This window comes from Mauremys mutica, chromosome 16, assembly GCF_020497125.1.
Source record: "Mauremys mutica isolate MM-2020 ecotype Southern chromosome 16, ASM2049712v1, whole genome shotgun sequence".
Classification (NCBI taxonomy): domain Eukaryota; kingdom Metazoa; phylum Chordata; order Testudines; family Geoemydidae; genus Mauremys; species Mauremys mutica.
In genome coordinates, this window is record NC_059087.1 from 7567038 (window position 1) to 7580934 (window position 13897).

Here is a 13897-nt window from a genome sequence, read left to right on the forward strand (position 1 = left end):
GTTTAATAAATGATGCTGGAGAATGGATGACCTGTCTGGCTCTCTTCCAAACCCGGGGTCAATCCAGCAGTGCTTGCTCGGGAGAGGCTCCACTGCTGTCAGAATGCTCAAGGATTGTAGGATTGGGCTGTCCAGATTGTTCAGCCAGGAGCAGCTGTTCTGTTCTGTCCTTTGAGCCCACACTATGTAAAGGTGTCGTCGTTGTTTTTAAATGAAGCTGAACAAAATAACAGGGTGAGAAAATCAGCCATATGTTGTGTTTTTTCCCCTGAATTCTTTCTCCCTCTCCTTTTGAATCCTGCAAAATTCTTCCCAAGGCAAGTGATGTGTTCTGCTGACTCCACCAAACTGGCTTATTGCTTAACAAATCCTGTTTATTTTTGTTTGTTTGTGACTAGTGCCCTTTTATGGATGAGAGGATTCTAAGTTTACATAGTAAAATCAAGACCCAACCCCTGGAATTCCCAGATCAGTGAGTACATAGAAGGCTTTTTATTATTTATGCACATTGGAAAGTGAACACCATTTCCCCAGGATCCCAGAAAGCACTGAGTCAATGGAACTGGACCTGATCCAATGAGATTTTACAAAACTATAACCCAAACCACCAGTCCTTCCCTTTCTCTGTTGCACTCATCCCTGGAAAACTCCCTTCAAACTTAACATGGGGTCAACATTTGTTGATCTACAGCTGTTGGAAAAAATGTTTGTGATTTAAGTTCTGGAGTCTCCAAAGAGAATTAACCTCTTCCATCCACATGGTGGATTTCTGTCCAATCTCGCCATCTTTTTTTTTTATATATATATATACCCTGCGCATCCCTGACCGCTCTGAGCACAGTTCTTTATTTGACTCCAAGTCATCTCAGTGTGTATTTGCTTCTCCTATGGAAACGCCCTTGGGGACAGTTACATGGGAGTGGGTCCCTCCTTCCCGAGGCAGTGACTAAATGGAGAAGTAACTGATCTGAGTAATCCCATGGATTCCTGAATTTTCTGCTACTCCTTAATCCTTGGTTCTCCTTCATCATTTAATCCCATTCCCAAACACTGTCACCTCCACTTTACCAAAGTGAGAGCTGGGCAGCATGGACCTCAGGATTCAGCTCCGCGGTGGAGCAGAAGTGAGTGTGCACACAGCATGGTCATTCTCTAGCACTAGCCTGCGCAATCTGCAGAAGCACAGGCTATGTCCAGACCTGTCCCGCCCCACAAACACCTCTTTGGAAATGAGCTGATACAATGAAACCTGTCAATGAGAAGTGGCTGTGAACTCTCTCAGATTAACCTGTGGCTCACTTTAATTTCCCAAGGCCAGACATTACCGAGGATTTCAAGGATCTGATCATGCGGATGCTGGATAAAAACCCTGAATCCAGGATTTCAGTCCCGGAAATCAAGGTACTTGCCAGTTGGAAATGAAGCCTTGTTGGTGAGTTGTGGCCTCGCTACTGTCCGGGCTGTTTTTATTTTGTTGCGTTTTCTTTGCTCAGTCTTGTCTGGAGTCAGTTTACCATTCGTTGCTCCCTCCCCCAACTACCAATGTCTCCTTTTCAGGCCCTCCTGAGCCTTCTCCATCTCAGGACCTCTTGTGCCTGCAAGGCCAAGCCACATAAAGAAATTGTCTGAGTCCAGTATTTCCTGGGCTTCTAGGATAATATTGCAAAACAGCCTTCCCAGGAGTCTTCTGTCCCTCACTCCCTGCTGGAGCCCAGAAGTGTTGAGCAGGTGTGAAAATGGCAAATAAGGTTGGGGAAAGGCAGAAACCAGGGGGAGTTAATGAGCTATTTCTGAATCTTTCGAAAGAGCTTGAGAAATGGACAATGGTTCATGGTGTTTGGAGATTGGGCAAAAGATTCCTTATTTTATTCTGAACATATTCTCCCATTTCTGCTGTGGTCTGTTGGTTTAAAGTCTGGGGCTCGGAGCCAGGACCCATGGATTCTACTCCCAGCTCTGCCACTTGTCTCTGTGCGTGACCGTGGGCAAGTCATTTCACCTCTTTGTGCCTCCATTTTCCCATCTGTAAAATAAGAGTAATGATGACTCCCCATCTTTGCAAGGCATCTACAGCTCCCTGGATGCAAAGTGCATTGTATGTGCTACCCATTATTTATCCTTTCCCCTCCTACGTGACTATAGGCCTGGTCCACAGAGTTTGGGGAAGTGCAGCTCTAGATCCAAAGTTGGAGGGTGTGTGCATCTGGAGTTTTGGTTTGGGCTCATCTCTAGTCCTAATGATTTGGGATCGTTCATTCCTCTAGCTCACTAGGTTAAAGGGCAGAGCGTCCCTGACTCCTTAATAACTCACAGGCCTATGAGTACTGTAGCTGGAGAGATGCGGTGCGCTTGCCAGGTCTGAGTTGTTCTAATTTTTTAAAAAAGAGGAAATCGTTTCTGACAGGCTGTGTTATTAATTGAAGTTGCACCCATGGGTCACTAAGAACGGAGCGGAGCCGCTGCCGACGGAGGATGAGAACTGCACGCTCATCGAGGTGACCGAAGAAGAAGTCGAGAACTCGGTCAAACACATCCCGAGCCTGGCCACAGTGGTGAGTAACACAGGCCAACCGTTCGCTCAGTGGGTGCATGGAAAATGCTCTGCTCATTCAGAGGAGTCCCTTAAGACGGGATGTTGTCTAAGAAGTTGTTCTCTTGTCGCACTTCTGCTGTTCCGCAGATCTGAGTCTCTTATCTCCTAGTGCTGAGCCTTCCCCTTCCCCTGTCACTTTTAACCCCTTTCTAAAAAATATCTGATTGGAGCGTCTGTGGCTGCCATCTTGCAACTGCTGTTTAGTGGGATTTTGTTGCTTCTGTTGAACCTTCTAAACTCCAGCTTGCTTTTAACCTGACAGCTCTGGGACTTTGGTCACGCCTGTCCCATGTCCTGCACTGAAGGGAAGTCTCGGTGTATTGTAGTGGGAGTTTGCAGAAGAATACTGAATGCTGTAGTCTCTTAACTTGCCTTAGGGTTTTCATGTGTCTGTTTGTAATATGGTGCTGTGGAGGAAAAAAGGGAAACATTGTTTTTTCCCATCTTGCCAACTTGTGGTTCGCTCTCAGATTTCAAAGCTCTCATACATTGCTCCCACCGATTGCAAAGCCCAGCTCTGCAGCAGAACCATATTTAAAGTTCTGGACCATATGGAGAAGAGAGCCGCACTCAGCAGAGACCAGGCCTTCAAGCAGGTATCCCTGGGCCTGTTGAGATGTTCTTTTGGCCGCCACGGGAGCCATGGCTGCTCAGTGGCGTTGTCATAGTTTTAGTTTGTACCTTCTGCTTTTTCACTGTGCACCACAAGGTGTCATAAGAGGTGCTGTGCTGCATTCCCCTTCCTGCCGCTGCCCCGTACTCTCACTTTACTGAGAGGGAACAAATCTGGGAGGAAAAACAATGATTATTGGCAACCGTGTGTGTGTGTGTTCTGCTGAGCAGACAATGGCACAGTCTGTGCTCCACGGCCTCGAATTCTGCCCAGCACAGCGCACGCGCCGTCCTGAGTTCTGCGGGAATTGAGGGTGCTCAGCGCTTTGCAGGAGGCACTCTGATCCAGACAGGATCAGGCCCAGCAAGGATAGTCTCTGCATCTGCTCCTCACAGAGCTCAGCTTCACGTCAGACAATCTTTGTGTTCCCAACCCCAAATCTCCTACGCCTTGAATTCATTAGCAGCAACCTCCTTCCTGTCCTGCTGTCACGTCTTTGAATTTAGGTCATTATTCAGAAGAAGGGAAAAAACAGGCCTGCATTTTTATTTCTGCCTTTATTTGTGAATAGCTCACCTGCTTTAATGTCCCTGTAATAGGTTGGTTTTTAAATGCTAACATTGTGTGTTGCCCTGTACGAGATGCAAATACAAGGATCATCCCCCTCTTGAAGAGTTTACAATCAAAGGAGAAGGTTTGATTGTAAACCCCCCAGAAGAGCTGAGTACCCACAGCCCCACTTGACATCAGTGTGTGTCTAGCACAGTGGAGTGCAAAATTAATGATTTATTAATTTATTAATGATTCATTATTATCAACTTGTTTTGCCTCTCTCTTTATTTTCTATTCATGAATTGGCCACTGACAGGTTGCAGAATTGTCAAATTATTCACAGATTTCTCATAGACTTTAAGGTCAGAAGGGACCATTATGATCATCTAGTCTGACCTCCTGCACAACGCAAGCCACAGAATTTCACCCACTCACTCCTGTAACAAACCCCTAACCTATGTCTGAGTTATTGAAGTCCTCAAATTGTGGTTTGAAGACCTCAAGCTGCAGAGAATCCTCCAGCAAGTGACCCGTGCCCCATGCTGCAGAGGAAGGCGAAAAACCTCCAAGGCCTCTGCCAATCTGCCCCGGAGGAAAATTCCTTCCCGACCCCAAATATGGCGATCAGCTAAACCCTGAGCATGTGGGCAAGACTCACCAGCCAGACACCCAGGAAAGAATTCTCTGTAGTAACTCAGATCCCACCTCATTTAACATCCCATCACAGGCCATTGAGCATATTTACCTGCTGATAATCAAAGATCAATTGCCAAATTAATTGCCATAATTAGGCTATCCCATCATACCATCCCCTCCATAAACTTATCAAGCTTAGTCTTGAAGCCAAATATGTCTTTTGCCCCCACTACTCCCCTTGGAAGGCTGTTCTCCAGGGAATAATTCTTAGTCTGCCTGTCAAGCTGCAAATGTTACACTGAGATATAAGATTCACACACACACTTGGGTTTTACATTAATCACATGGTATTGTTTCTGTTCCCTGACTAAGTGACTTTGTAACCCACTGACAGTACATTCAAACTATACACTCAATTGTAATACTCATAGTTTGCACTATGGTGGTTAGCTGCATTCTTAATTCAATCAGGGAACTGATGCAATAATATGTAAGTTATGAAACTAAGTGGTAACATGAATTTCAAATTTTTTTTTGGTAACTTCTGTGCTTCACAGTTGAAGTTAGCTCAGTACAAAGTATAGCGTTTCCAATCACAATTCAGTTTTGGCAAGTATTAAAGCATTCTCTTTCCCCCTTCCCCCCAGCAGATTGTGCTTTTCATGAGTATTCTTGCCATTAAAGACCAAGCAGCTGGAAATTCACAGAAAGTGAACCCAGCAGGGTGACAGATACATGCAAATCAACATTCACTTTTGAATTGGAAAGATTATTGGAGAAGAAAATGTCACATTCTTCGCTCAGGTTTCATATCCAGTCTCCTGTGGTTTGAAGTATGCATATGTAGCTCTGAGGAGTTCCAGATAAAGAAATGAGCTTCTGTACTAAGCAGTTGTAGACCTGGCAATTGTCGTTATTGTTAAATGAAAACTTTGCCCAGTCTAGGCTTGTTTATAATAGTTTGCTAAAGCACAAACTCTGTTGGTTCAGTATAAACTTTAAACATTTCTGTTACTCTTGAGTTACTCTGCTATTGGGAAGGGTTGTCCCTGACTGAAATCAATCTTGTCCTGCAGATCTTGGTTAAAACGATGATCAGGAAACGATCTTTCGGGAATCCATTTGAGGGGAGCAGGAGAGAAGAACGATCGCTGTGTGCCCCAGGGAGCCTACTGATGTAAGTGTCTTCATCTCACTCAGGTGCAATGGATACTTCCAGAGTGATTTACAGTGAGTGAATAGTCACATTGCAAAACACCAGGAGAGCCTGAGAATTTTTATTTGAAAACTGTACTACCACCAGGCTTTTAGTTGGTACGATGTATGTATGGAATGAATCTAATCTCAACTCTATACCCATAGAAGACTGCATTTCAGTGGTAAGGGAAGTGGTTCCTGTAAATTACTTGTAACTGAGGCACACAGTGCTATGATACTTCACAAATGGTATCCTGTACCAAATCCGAATGAAATCAAATCTTTGTCCCTAAAGAATGCTCAGCCTCTGTTTTATAGATCTACTGTAGCCTGGGTCAGTTCAGGACACACGGCTCCCTACGCATGTATGAGTGGAAATACCGATTTAGAACCAAATTTTCAGAGGTTCTGAGCTCCTGAACTCCCCCAGGAGACAGAACTGTAGTTGCAGGAAAAGTGTTCAACGTCCCTCAGGATTTGTCCTTACTGCTGCCACGTTTGTGCAGATTAGAGGCACAGAGGCTCCTCCTCCAAGCCAGTGTTTTAGGGACTAGGAATTTGGAGCCTGAGCCTATATGGTGCTGAGCTTCCTCCACTGCTGTCGAAACCAATAGGAACTATGGGCGCTCTCCATCTTGCAGGTGGCATTCGCCACCAGGCAGGATTGGACCCATTGTAAGTAGCACATTATGATGTGAGTCCTGGAGTCTCATAAAGGCAGAAAGCCTTGTAATAAAGAGGAGTAGGAGAAATATGAAAAGGCTAGCTTTGCTGTTCACTTCCTGCATGTGAATGGAAATGGGGCCTTTCCATCGGAGGAATGCCAGAGTGGTTGTAAAACTGCCACCTTCTTACGCATCTCATCTGCTCCTTGTGTGTATTCACAGTCAAAGCTGCTCCTGGAAAACCAACACAGCTAAGAGAGTGCAAGCTGGATTCTAGTCCACATTGGTTCCTTTCAGCTCATTACTGGGGAGGTGGGGAAAAGGCCTCAGACACTGTGGTCATCTTACCTGATTTGTGCTCGTTCTCACTTCACTTTCCCACTCCCCACAATTCTAGAAAAAACAAATGGGTAAATGTGAAATATTACATCAGTCAGACTTACCCGGCAGTGCCTTCTGCCTATCCTTCATGTATGCAACGTATACTCCGTGGAGCTCTGGGACATTCACAGATAATGTGTGATGCAACTCAAGAGAAGCGTTTATCTCTTTGGATTGTGTTTTCCCCCCAAATTGTCTCTGTACAGAGATCTAGGTATAAGGAGAGGGAGCACAATTTGGGGACACATTTACACCAGGAAGCAGTGTTAGTGCTACAAGCAGTGGCTATCGTATGAAGGTTCCAGAATCGAGGGCTGTCCATTCACCAGAGTGCGTGAGCCCAGTAACCGATTGCCATTGTTTCAACCAATGAGACCTGGCTGTAGGAAAATTACATTTAAAATAGATAGTCCTTTAAAGCATTAATGGAGCTTTCTCAGAAAGTGGATCACGCATTACTGGTAAATAACTGGTAAATAACAAAAGCTCTTCTGGCTGCATGCAGTGGATGATAGACATGCATGAATCGTTCTTCTGATAACAGGAATGGGCTTGTATGGATTTCCTTGCTAAAATGGAGGACACAGAACTGAATTTTGCCAGTAAAGTAATCAGGCCGATTAAAGGTGCATTGTTTTTCTTTCTGTTTGCATTGCAGCTGTGAAACGTTTGTAAGTTAGCTTTAGAATAAAGGTTTCACTTTAATAAACTGATCCGTTGTGCTGGGATCTGCTTTGTACTAAATACAAATTAGTAAATGAAAACGAACGTTGGACTTCTTGTTTGCCATCACCTTTTCCCCCTCATCTGAAGCAGATTTTTTCACCTGGATTCATTCCATTGATGAGAAGATCCCAAGGGCTTATATGTGGGCCAGCACTGAAGTCAATAGCAAAACATTCACTGACTTCAGTGGAGCTGGGATTTCACCCCCAGTGTCTATGGGCTCCTGAGCTGAAATGGGGCTTTCTAAGGCCTTTCTGAGCTTGTAGATGCTTCCTGTGAAGTTCCTATTTCCTAACCAGCCTATAGTTTGCCTGGCTCCACTGGTTCCCAGATGGATGAGGGCTTGGTGTCCTGCCTGTTAATGCTTAGACTGGGCTGCATCTGCATGGGAGTTCAAGTGACAACATCTCTTAAGCAGAAAGCTCCTGTCTGGGTCAGTCCTGTGTATATTCAGCACCTAACTGCCTGGTGCAGAAAATCGATTTTAATTTGAACCAGAGCCCTTGTATATGAACCCAAAAGACTGCTAATGCCTGTGATGTTGGTGTGTTGCATTTGTAATTCAGGCTGTATACGGCATTTTCCATCTGGATAAACTGGAAGATCAATCTAGTGATATCATCACAGACTTAATAAAGAGAGATCATATTGTCAGTTTCAAGTCACTGAATCCTGGCAGATTCAGTCTGTGTCAGTTTAAGGTTGCAATACAAAGAACACGTTATTGGATTCTGCTGCTCTACCAGTGTCTAACAAATGTAGAGCTGCAGTTCCTTGAGCCATTTGTATCCGGTTTTAATTTCCCAAAGTAGCCTGGGCATTTGTGTGGTTTTTCTATGGAGAATCTTAAAACAGATACATCGTGGGGGATTGAGCTTTCTGAATGGAAGGGTTGACAAACCACTGAACGTGCTGTTGCTGGACACTGACTTCCACCATTCACACTCCTCTCTCTAGCAGTATCTAAAGGGCATGGTAATTTACTTAAATTTTCCCCAAAGACCCTGTATGACACTGATTACAGGAGGCTCAGCTGACAGATGTGTGTGTGATTTGAATCTTTTCCATAGCCAATGCTTGATTCCTTTCTGGGCATGCCTGGAACTTAAGCAAGTAAATCCCCCAATTATCTAAACCCACTCCCCAATAGATAAGTTCTTGTCCTGAGATGTGTTCAAGCAGTAAAATTCACCCTGTGCAGAGGGACAGAACAAGGCCTGTGCACCAGCCACCTGAATCCTATTTTGAGAGATTAAGTAGGATTTAAGTTGTATCTAGACCTCAGACTGGCCTGCAGAGGGGTGAATTTCAGCTTATTCATATGACTCTTGTTGACTTCAGATGGAGTTGTGCATGGAAGACATCTTCCCGTAATGTATGTTATTAACTATGAGATAAAAGAATTTATCTGTGTATTTTCTGAGTCTTTTTCTCATATTCTGAATTGTAGCTGACAGTCTGACACTCTCATCCTATTCATATCGGTGATTTATTTGATTGTTCTACAACAGAGCCGTAATATTTTACATGCTGTGGTTAGCAAGCTCCTGTCTCTTCCATCACTGATCAACTACGGAAGCGGTTGCCAAACACAGTAGATGAAAGTAACTTGTTTTATTTTTGCCAAACACCCCCCACAAACACTGGTTAAATCAGTCATGTGAGGTGAAGTAAGTGTCTGAGGGCTAGACAAAGGTGATCTGTTCTCTCTTTTACCATATGTATTTTATCATGTGATTTTATGTGGCCCAGAATCTTCCCATATTTCTTTAATCTCCCCCCAGCCTCCACTGTCCTGCAGTCTTTCATGTGAGACTGCTTCCATGTGAGTTACGGTTTAATCTTTGATAGCTAGTACTGCTGCTTTCGAGTGGTTTGGGCTATTGTTACGGCCATTAGAATGCTAGTTCTTACCCAGACTGCTCTGTCTTTACCTATTTAGGTTTGTTGTGCTTACAAAAAAAACCATGATTTTGTGATTGGCAGTGTGGAAATTGTTTACTAGATGATATGTTGAGACCATATACAGTTTTGTTTTTTTTCCCCTCCTCATATAAAATGTTTCCTTTTTAAGGACACTAATGTGTTTTATTTCATTTTAAAGCAGGAAGCAAGGCAGTGAAGATAATCTGAAGTGCAATGACCTGCCAAGTGTGGGAGGAGATGAAGTTCTTTCATGAAATCCAACATTGTGGTTATGATGAGCAACTGCGTCTATGGCTCCTTTTATACAATGTGCATCTGAGGATAAGAGATGTAACAGAGCCTCAGCCAAATAGACACAGCATGACATGGCACTCATACAGCATTATACGCTGCATGTAGCGCGTACATAGCAGCATGTTGTAAGAAATCAGATTACAGTACTTGTCGTCAACATTGAACATCTCTGATTGTTAAATACATAACTAAATGGACTGCTTGGTTTATTGTCGGAAACATGTTGGCAGAGATCAGAAGGGTGAGACGATTGTGAGGGGCAGTGGTGATTTGCAAAAAGCAAACCAAGATGCAGTTGGAAATGGTTTTTAAGTGGTTTTAATGCCAAATATTTCACAGAGACTAATGCTACACGGCATTGTACAAGGTAGGTCGGCAGGCATGTGAAAGTGTGAATCAAAGTGCAGAATTCTGGTTTTTACAGCTGTGTACGAAGAGAGTTCACAACCTACCGGAACTATTGTTGCATCTATTTTTTTTATTGTTTTTCTAATTGACACATATTAATTGCACGGAAGCAAAGTAAAAACCACCACACCACCTTTTTCAACAATGCCTGACTTTTTGAGCAAAGTTTTAACAGTTTGAATAAATAGCATCTTCAGGTAGTTCACAAACTAACGTTAATTACTGTGTTTTGAAGACACGACTTTTCCTAAAATCTTGACATTAGCATGGATAGATGTGCACTAGCTGGGCCAAGTATTCAGGGTACAGATGGAAAATGTATCTAAGGGCTGGAAGTTTGGTCTGAACTCTTATAGCAATGGGCGTTTCGTGTTAGAATACGACTTCAAACCTGTATTGCTGGGGGAAGCTGAACTCCAATTTTGAGTGGCAAAAGAAGCACTAACTTTTCTAAACCTTTTACTTGAGTTCGGTAGATATATAGTTACGTGTTAAATTCAGGGTAAAATCCTTCACTTCCGTGTACATCACGTTTTAATACTTACAAATAGCATAAATTGTTTTTTTAAATTGTATCTATTTAGACTTAGGATTTAAGATCTTATTGAAATATTTAGATTAGCTGGTAACTTTCAAATAAGCATTTTTTTTTTCAAACTCTTAATTTGGATTTTGGGGCTAGATATTTCTGCAGCCTAGTAGCCAATAGCTTGTAAATCCCTGTGGATCAGAGGCTAGTTAGCAGACTTCAGTAATTAAAATACACCGCTAGTTTAGGGATTACTCCTTACTAAGAGCATTTTCATCGTCCCTGAGATTGCTTCGGAATGATTTTGTGGTGGTGGTAAAATCTAAACGGCAAGTGGTGGGATTCTGGCTTCTACATTAGATTTTCAGGTCATGCATGCTCTGCTAGTAGCTAGAGCAGAATAAGGGAGGTAATCATGAATGAGATTCTCCATTTGATTGGGAAAAGGTCAAAATAGGATAGTACTGCGGCTAAAGCATGGCACTGAAAGGCAGAAGAGCTGGTTCTTTTCTCAGCCCTCCCGCTGACTTGGTATGGGACCTTGGGCAAGTCACTTAATCGGCCTGTGCAACTGGGAGAATCAAATTTCCCTACCATGCAAGGGGCTTATGAGGCTGAATTATTTATCCTTGCGTGGAAGGCACTATAGAAATGTCAAGTATTATTTTGATCCCTAGTGATTTCCCCACCCCCTACCCTACAGATGGCTTATTGGGCCAGAGCCATTATCACATGGTTGTATTTTTGCCTTCCTCTGAAGCATCACTTCGTGGACACTGCAAGAGGCAGGATTTGTTGGCTCTATGTTCTGACCTGGTCCAACAAATCCCATCACCCTAGACATGACAGACCTTTATTTAAGAATTAGGAAGTTAATCTGGTAATTAGCAAGAAAAGTCCCACTTACGCAAGTTCCCTTTAGTATAATAGCCTGTATACCGTAGTTGGCAAAATCTTCTGGGTCCCAATAATCCAAGATTCCCTGTATTCCCAAATTGGTACTGGAATGGTACAGTCATCTTCTTTCCAAAACCGATTACATGATTCATACAAGAACCACAACTTCAGTAAACGTTTTCAGAGCAGAAACAATGAATCCGCAGCAGTGCAAAGGACACTCAGTTCTTCCTGTTGCTTAATTTGAAGCTGTGAATGGCTATTGTTTGCTCTGCTTCTTTGCTTTTTAATACCAAGAGGAATACCAAAGTAAACTCAAGCTTCACAATTTTTCCTTCCTCTTTTCCCCAATCTATTTTCTTTGTGGAAATACAGATTGATAAAGAGCTGCCAATTGGTTTCCTGTGCTTGTAAATGGATTTGTTGTTTTGCAAAAAAAAATGCATCTAAATGCTTAAAAGAAAATTCTCTTTGTTCTTGCTGGGTAGTTTGTGTATCGTGTTTTTGTTTAAGGTCTGTGAGTGGCATGGAGATATAGTGCTGAATTTTTCCATTTACATTAATGATTTGGTTCATGCCATTGTATATAATTAAAGCTTAATTTACAAAACAGGAGTGATCAGGGCCTTGAGAGGTGCAATGCAGGGAGTAATGAATCTGTTAAAACAAGCTCAGGTCTTCTGTACCTATCAGCATCGTATCACGGCACCAGAGATTAGCTGTAGAACAGTTTATGGACATTGACCTTGGACTCCTAAGCATCCAAAACCTAAGAGCTTCCTCAAGCAAACTCCCCAAGGAACTTATTTTCCTGCTACACCTAGCTCCATGGCTGAGGGACAGTCTGCAGCCTGACCTCTCTGCCCAATATATTTTTCTGAATTAAGCTCTTTGTTTTATATGGGCTTCCTTGTCAAAGTATAAAGTACAAAGTGTGAGGAAGAGCTGTTATCTAAATGCATGAGCTGTTAGAGAAACTATCTATATATAAACCTGTTCAGTTTTGTACCTACCGTCCTTTACTAGTCAAGCTATCTTTGCTGTAGTGAAGTCAACCTTTTCCCTGTGCCTTTGAACGAGGCTGTGGCTAGTTTTCCCCTTGAAAGTCCTTTAACAACACAACCCAACACTGGCCATAAATTGTTGCTGACCGACGAGCCACGTGGCTCTGAAACTGCACAGTAAAGCTGTTACTGGTTGGTGGCTCCCTATTATCTACTGGATCAGCAATCTGTAAGTTCTGTGATATTGCTGAGTTTTATACCGTTTATTTAATGCCTAAGGCTTGTTTTATTCCTATCCCTGTTTACTATGCATTTTACTTCATCAAGTGTATAAAGTTTAAATACTGTGTATTTATCACTTAAATTATATTAACTAATAAAAGAAATGTAGGTGTTTTTCCACAGATGTTTAAGCTTCTCTGTACAAGTTGAAATAAATAGCCTGCAAAAGTCAAGCCCTTGTTAGCTTGTTTATTGGAGAACTTCTATTCTGCTTCACCCAGAGAACTTTATCCTGCATTAGAGAAATAGTGAAACAGCAGGAACCTGCTAGCATGGCTGAGAGCTTGGTCACTGGTTCTGCTAGATGAGATGGACAGTTCTTAATCGTGGCAAGGGGAAGAGACCATGTTAGCAATGGTGGGAGTATTGCTGCAGGCCAGCTGCCATTTGTTTAAACCATTGTGTGCAACTGTCTGTCTATTTGCATGAGGGGGGGAGGGATAGCTCAGTGGTTTGAGCATTGGCCTGCTCAACCCAGGGTTGTAAGTTCAATCCTTGTGGGGGGCCACTTAGGGATCTGGGGTAAAAATCAGTACTTGGTCCTGCTAGTGAAGGCAGGGGGCTGGACTCAATGACATTTCAATGGCCCTTCCAGTTCTAGGAGATATACCTATCTCCAATTATTATTTATTAATGAGATGGTAGGGAAAAAATCTTCAATGTGGACTAGGTTTAGTATTAAGTGTGCAACTTCAGTGGAAGAGCTTAGAGTAGCCCTTCAAAAGCAAGATTGTTCCTACTGCTCCCTGGTTGGGTGCTAATGGATGGCAACTTCTGACACTTCTTTTGGGAAAACTTTTCCACTGCTCGCAAAATATTCAGGGTACCTCTTCTGTTTTTTGCAGTATTCAGCCTGCCGACAGCACCCTCTGACCGCATTATGCAAAGAGTCAAACAGCTTGGCCCTGTCCACAAGGTAATACCCACCCTGCACTGTAGGTCTAGCCATGTCAATGGAAGAAGCATAGTGACTTTCAGACAAGGTTTAGGAGGGGCTACCTGCTAGCCTCTGCATCCTGTACTGAGGTACAGCTGGCTTCCTGTGAAAGCCTGATTTTTCAATCCCCCAAGCCTGTTCTCCTGGCATTTAAGACAGGCCCATCTAAGCTGAATACAGTGGCTATGCTGTTGCATTTTGAAGTTTAGGCTTGTGGAGGGGAAGGAGAACAGGGGCAGGCTGCAGCTCATAGAGCA

At 43.1% G+C, this 13897-nt stretch overlaps 1 protein-coding gene across 3 annotated transcripts in view; it reads left to right on the top strand.

Annotated features, from left to right (window-relative positions):
* CAMKK2 (calcium/calmodulin dependent protein kinase kinase 2) overlaps nt 1–12876 on the top strand; it is a 47763-nt gene extending 34887 nt beyond the window's left edge. For 2 of the 3 annotated variants that reach the window (XM_044990220.1, XM_044990221.1), the window contains exons 13-17: nt 399–472; nt 1314–1401; nt 2424–2552; nt 5471–5571; nt 9468–12876. In XM_044990220.1, coding sequence (XP_044846155.1) covers nt 399–472; nt 1314–1401; nt 2424–2552; nt 5471–5571; nt 9468–9543 — 468 coding nt within the window. In that variant the 3' untranslated portion in view covers nt 9544–12876. The remainder of the gene's footprint in view (nt 1–398; nt 473–1313; nt 1402–2423; nt 2553–5470; nt 5572–9467) is intronic. The other variant, XM_044990222.1, reaches the window with a different exon arrangement.
* Nucleotides 12877–13897: the final 1021 nt, after the last annotated feature.